This window comes from Arachis ipaensis, chromosome B01, assembly GCF_000816755.2.
Source record: "Arachis ipaensis cultivar K30076 chromosome B01, Araip1.1, whole genome shotgun sequence".
In the NCBI taxonomy this organism is placed as follows: domain Eukaryota; kingdom Viridiplantae; phylum Streptophyta; class Magnoliopsida; order Fabales; family Fabaceae; genus Arachis; species Arachis ipaensis.
Genome location: NC_029785.2, coordinates 20,989,556 through 20,996,052, shown reverse-complemented (window position 1 = coordinate 20,996,052; position 6,497 = coordinate 20,989,556). Strand labels below are relative to the sequence as shown.

The 6,497-nt window shown below is 34.2% G+C and overlaps 1 protein-coding gene across 2 annotated transcripts in view; it reads right to left on the bottom strand.

Moving 5' to 3' along the window:
* The window catches only part of LOC110270168, a 3,131-nt gene extending 1,317 nt beyond the window's left edge, over nucleotides 1-1,814 (bottom strand). The window contains exon 1 of one of the 2 annotated variants that reach the window (XM_021118903.1): nucleotides 1,692-1,814. In XM_021118903.1, coding sequence (XP_020974562.1) covers nucleotides 1,692-1,738 — 47 coding nt within the window. In that variant the 5' untranslated portion in view covers nucleotides 1,739-1,814. Of the gene's footprint in view, nucleotides 1-1,687 lie in introns of both variants that reach the window. The other variant, XM_021118912.1, reaches the window with a different exon arrangement.

Below are 6,497 nucleotides of genomic sequence, written 5' to 3'. Positions count from 1 at the left end.
GGCTCATGGTCCAATCAAGAACGGGCCATTTATCAATAAATATAGCCCTCCGGCTCATGGCATACACGGTACTTCCACCGTCATCCTCCATATCTCATATAATCATCTTTGATCATTGATCATAACTTTTCTCCTTACTTCACTCGCAAGTTACCACATCCCCTAGCTCATTGCTAGGCATATCAGAATGATTTAATACATAAGAGGTGAGATCGGAGGCTTAGAAGTATGAGATTTGGCTTTTAAAACTCAAAAATCAACTTTGGCATGAAAACAGGGCCACGCGTACGCGCACTCCACGCGCACGCGTGGATGGCCACAAAACTCATCGACGCGCAAGCGTCATACGCGCGGACGCGCGGGTTGAAAAATAGCCAAACGACGCGCAAGCGTCAGCCACGCGTACGCGTGGGTGCTCTTGCGCCCCAGGCACAAAACTGGCACAACTCTGGCATAACTCTCGGGAAAATAGCTGGGCATTTGGTGCAGCGCATCAACGCGCCCGCGCACACCACGCGCACGCGTGGATAGTGCCTTCTTGAAGAACGACGCGTACGCGCCAAGTGCGCCTACGCGTGGAGGGTCATTCTCCTAAAAATTTTCTAAGTTAAAAGCTGCAGAATTTACAGATTCAACCCCCAATCTTCCGACGGACATAACTTTCTCATTTTAAATCATTTTTCACCCGTTCTTCAAACGGCATGGACATCTCAGATCCAATTTCATTTCTAAACAGATTTGGCACAAAACATAGATCCGTAGTCCAAGTTACGTCCCATCAAAGTATGCCCAAAAACCATATTTACCAAAGCTCCTCAAGCAATACCAATCTCCCAATTGTGCACCAACATCACCAAATACACTAACATAACCAATGTCACATACATACATCAACTTAGGGCTCATAAAAATGACAAATTACAAGGGTTTGAGCACTTCTTACCTCAGTCCATATGAAGTAGGGATAAAACCCACTTAGAATCCATGTTGGAGTATCCCTAAACACCCAAAATCACAAGATTTCAACACTAACTACCCAAAAACGTGTAACAGTGGGGAATTTCGAAAACTGGGCAGAGATGAATAGAATACTCACCACCAAACTTAGATAGAATTGTAGAGGATGAGAAGAGTGACGCGTGGTCACAAACGGCTCGTCAATCGGAGCTCCGTAGCTCAAGTTATGGTGGTTTGAAGATCAAAGAGAGTTAGGTTTTCTCTTTTCTCTTCTCTCTTCTCAAATCAGCGCCCCAACCCTTCTTTTTAGGGTAAAATGAGCTGAAATGCTCACAACTAATGTTTATATATGTTGGGTCTTGGGCCCACTTAGGCCCGGTTCGCTTATTTTTGCTCATTGGCCCAATTTTGGGCCAAAACCTTTAAGATTAGCGCTCTAAATCGCACTTTAAATATTTCTACCTTCCCTAATTATAATTCCTCATTTCTTAATCCTACTTACTCATAATCAATTTTCTCAGCTGCAGTACCAGACAGGTCTCAGCCGGTACTGCCGGTCAAAATTCCACTGCGCGCTTTTACGCAGAAAACTATGTCTTCCGACTCGAAAAAATTCACTGAATCCAAATATCATTTTTAAATCATCAAATTCCAATTGTCAAATCTTCCAACCGTATTCGCTCCTATTTAACTTATTATTTAATTAATTTCGGTTAGACCGGGTATTACACAATTCCTCCGTTCTTGAATCCATAAGATTTAATCCTTTCTCTGCTTCCATCTTTTTTCTTAGTCTTTTTCTGTTCTAAGTAAAAAAAACCTATGTCTCTATTTAATACTACTGCTATGCCTTCCCTGTTTACTGTTGGAACTATCATAGGTGATAATGTTGACTCCATCAGGAAACTGTTAGAGCTATTGTTGTTGCTGATGCAAGTTAGAACAAAGTTAGAGTCACGCCTAATTTTGTGGATTTCGACTAATTGAGGTAGGAGATTTATTTTAAAATTATCTATTTTAATTTACGAATGCCATTGAAGTTTAGTGAGTAATTGTAAGTAATTTATAAATGTCTTGTTTGATTAATTGATGAAAATTGACGAAATTGAGATTATCGGTGATTGTGAATATGATTGAATGTGATAAAATTGTGTTGAGATTGATTTGTGGCTGTGTTTGAGGATGAAGATTATTATTGGTTTCCGATTATTTTAGAATTGCTGAAAATTCTGATTTTAGTTGATTATGTCAAGTTGGTTGCTATTGAATTGTTCATTTGATGACACTATGATGGGTGTTAATATTGGTTTATAACTAACTAGGTTTAGGTTTGAAAAGGGTTAAAGGACTTAAAGTTTGATTACTAAATCAATTTTTTTGAAACCTAAATTTTCAGATAAAAATAGTAGTTTTGAAAATGAACTAGTAATATGATAGTGAACGAAATTGTATGGGGTTAAAGGTTGATTTTTGGAAAATTAATCATAACTTTTGACGTTGGACTGGGCTACTTTCAAAGAATGGTTGATGGAAATTCTGAATGTTATCTACTAAAAGGATGTTAGTCATTAAACTAATTTACGATGAGATGATTATTGAGAATCTGTTGTTATGATAATTGTTGGTAAAGGGCTGGTGATTTGTTGAGAAAGAGGGAACCTGTAAGGGTGGCTAAGCCCGAGTTTTAAGCGAAGTGTTGTCGAAATTTTTATAAAATTTTGGACTTTATTAAAAATGCTATTTCAAAATATTTGTTTTAGAAAGTTAAATTATCTGAGACTTATTTAGTTGGAAAAAGATTTATTCTATTTCGAATTCGATTTATTAAGAATAGTATAATGTTTTAAATTCAATCTTTTGAGAAGAGATTTTGTTTTAAGTTATGATGTGAGTTCAGTTTGTTAAGGAAAAGAAAGAAAGAGGAAAGAGAACACGGCACGTGTGATTATGAAATGATTAAAAGGTCACGAGAGGGTGACGAAAAGTAAATAGTTATGGTGCTGGTGTGAAAAATGTTAAGCCGTGGGCTTTATATGTGAATGATTGTGCGGGAATGCCCGTGTGTATGGAATGGCTTCCAGGAGAAAGGGGCACATGCTTCAGCTGGAGAATCAGCGCCTGCAAGTACTTGCAGAGGTCATGTTTGGCATACTTCAGCTGGAGAATCAGCGCCTACAAGAAGTAGAAACTTGTAGAGGTTATGCCGCTGGAATGCCTTATCTGACTTGCGAGTCAGATTGCGTTGGGTGCGGGTCAAAACCGACAAATGAGCTCATTACCTGCGATAGGACTAGACATGCATCATCCTTGTTTGTACATTTGCATTTGGTTGTGTTTGCTTATTTTGTGTTTCTGTGATTGTGCTATTTGTCTTGTCATAATTTGTTTGTGTGTTGATCTGTTTCTTGTGCTATTAGTTTGTGTATTGAGGTGACTGAGAACTGAGGTTGTGATTGAGATTTGTTTTAAGTTCGAAAATTTAAAGAAGATAATTAATTATATAAAGTAATAGTAAAAAGTATTTCCAAAGGTTTAACAAAATAGTTTTATTGAGTAAGTTAATTGTTTGCATTATATTCATTACTTTTGCGGCATTCCCATTCCCTACTGAGAACGCGTGGCTTGTTCTCACCCCAAAATCTTCCACCCTTTCAGTGACATAGGTTCGAAGACTCAGTTTGAAGCTGCGGGCGATTATTAGTCTTATTTGAGTTAAGTTTATGTGTTAAGTTGCTCTCATAGAATTCCCTCGCCTTTGTATGTAAAATTTTATTTTATACAGAGGGATAGGAATTGTATTCGAGTTTTATATTAAATTTATTTGTATGGCATTTATTATTAGTAATAATTATGTGATTATTATTATTTGAAGATCTTTGATATGTGATTTTAACTACTAAAAATAATTTTCTAGCATTTTATAAAGATTGAAATGCGATATCGAACTAAAGGCTCAATATTAAATAATTAATAAGAAAAATAGGTTAGTAACTCCTTACTTTTGGTACGATCATGACATGCTAAAAGTTAGAGTGTTACATTATGGTATCAGAGCAGTTCGTTCCTGTTAGAGCCTTAGAAATGGACTGACTATACTTCACTGCATACTCTGAGTGTTTGTCATGCAATAGGACTTGTCCTAGTGACAAGAATTTGAGTTTCAGATGCATGACTGTCTATTGATTAATGCTACTAGTCAATCGTTGCATTTCTCATGGTATTAGGTCTGGCCAACTCAATACTGATGATTGGTGTATATAAAAATACTAACGGATTGTTATAGGCAAATAGAGTTCATAGGTTATGCAAATCGCGGGGTTTGGGAACGTTAGAAGTTACGTCTCGGGGTTGTTTGATTACATATCTTGTTCTTCCATGGGTTGTCTTAAAGTTTTGTCTGAGGTTTCTTTCTTGAAGAAGTGAACTAATTATTCTTCAATCCTGTTCCTTGTTCTTATACGTTTTTCATTCGATCTTAACTGCGTATGTTTATTTGAATTTCCTGAGATATCAAGCCTATCTTGTAACTTCTGCTTTGCAATCGCACTTCTACCCTATCTTCTCTATGTCTTATGAAAACCCAAGTATATGAAACTGTATATGTATCCATATGAGTAGAGACTTTTTACTTTTTCTATAAGGTGTTTTAAAAAGGTAAAATGTTGAAACTATATAATATTTTATGCAATATGCTAATTTTCGAGGACAAAAATTTTTATAAGTGGGGTGGGATGTAAGACCACAAATTTTTAGAAAATAAATAATGAATTATTTATGTTTATATATATGATTTTATTTTTAGAAATGTTAGGAGACTTCGAGTTTTAAATTAATTCAATTTTATATAAATTTCAATTATAATTAGATATTTTTTATTTACTGAAATTAATAGTTCTTACTTAATTAAAATTCAAAGTTTCAGTAATTAGAAATAAAAGAGAGTTTCGTATATAATTTAAATTAAATAATTAAAAGTTTTGATTAAATATTATGAACTAAAAAAAATTTATTTATTTATCTATAAGAAAAACTTTACTTGTCCTCAAGTAAAAAAAAAAAAGAAAAGAAAAGAACTAGATTTAATGAAGAAGAGTTGAATCTCTTTGAAAGTTTATGTCCATCTTAACAATGGATTTAGTAGTCTTGTGATCATAAACAGACTTTTCTTTCTTAATAAATCTTGAAATCTAGGGAGCGAAAAATTCTCAAGAACTCAAGTTCGAATGATATTATGAGATTTCTCTTTTTTTATTGATTCTTGAATAATTTACTTCATACTTTTAACCAAGAGAGATTTTTGAAATATTAACTCTAAGTGCTTTGTCTCAAGACGGCTCTTAATTGTGGGCTTTAAATCGATAATTTCGGGCCAGTTGGCCCAAGTTACCAAGTGATAAAGCATCACTCAAATCTAATTATCTAAGTCTCTCCTTGGACAATAAATACCACAGGCTATAATTAGGCTCTAGCTATTGATGCTCAGAACTTTGTTATTTTTTGAATCTCTTTTGATCTTTTCATACTTCTTTCTTTCTTACTTTCTCTTCTCTCTCTTTTTCTTTTTCTTTTCAGTTCAAGGATATTTTCAAATATTTAGTGATCTTATAATACTTCTCTAAACCTTTATTTATGAAGAATCATTCTTCCTTTTCATTCAAGACCATTCACATGTTGTTACATTCCATGGAATAAATCACAAGTCATGGACCACCACTTTTATACTAGGATGCTTTTATTTAATTGATTCAACTTTTTTCCATTTAAAAGTCACTCTTTTTCATGTGATAGGAGGCTTGGAGGACAAGTATAATAATAAGCATGGATAGAAAAGTAAAAGAAACAAACATCATGTAAAAGAAAGGAGAAAAGAAAAAACTTAAAAGAAAGAATTACTAACCACCATGTACAATTATTACCAGATTCATTATCTATCCTTGTTGCTGTCTTCATCCTCATTCTTGTTCTTAGTGGCAACACCAAATTTAGAGTTTAGCCATATAACAGCTCGGTGAACACCAAACTTAGAGTTTGATTATATAAATTGGTGAAGAGTATGGAGGAGAATAGAATGCTGAGTAGTGTGCTACGTGATGAATGTATGCATGCATAATTTTTTTTTCTTTCAAAGTAAAATAAATGCGTAAACAAAATATGAAGGATGCATGCAGAAGAAAAAGAACAAAAAAATTATGTTAGCGAAAGCTTTTGAAAGCTAGTTTTGAAAACTAAAATCAATAAAAAAAAACTATGAGTAAAAAGCAGAAATTAACTAAGATCTAAATTATTCATTAAAATATTTTTTCGCTTTTTCCAATTAATTAAAAGAAAGGACCTTAATGGAGAAGAGAAGAAAAAGGATACTAACCGACTAGGTTGCCTACCAATAAGTACTCTTTTAATGTCACTAGCTTGACTCATACTGCTTTCTAGGATAGTGGATGAATTAATTTTTGTTGACCTTCTTCTTCTCCAAGATAGTGTTTTTTGTTTGTTGACTACGATCTTTCTTTCAGTGAATTCCTCTATTGACCGCACCTCTT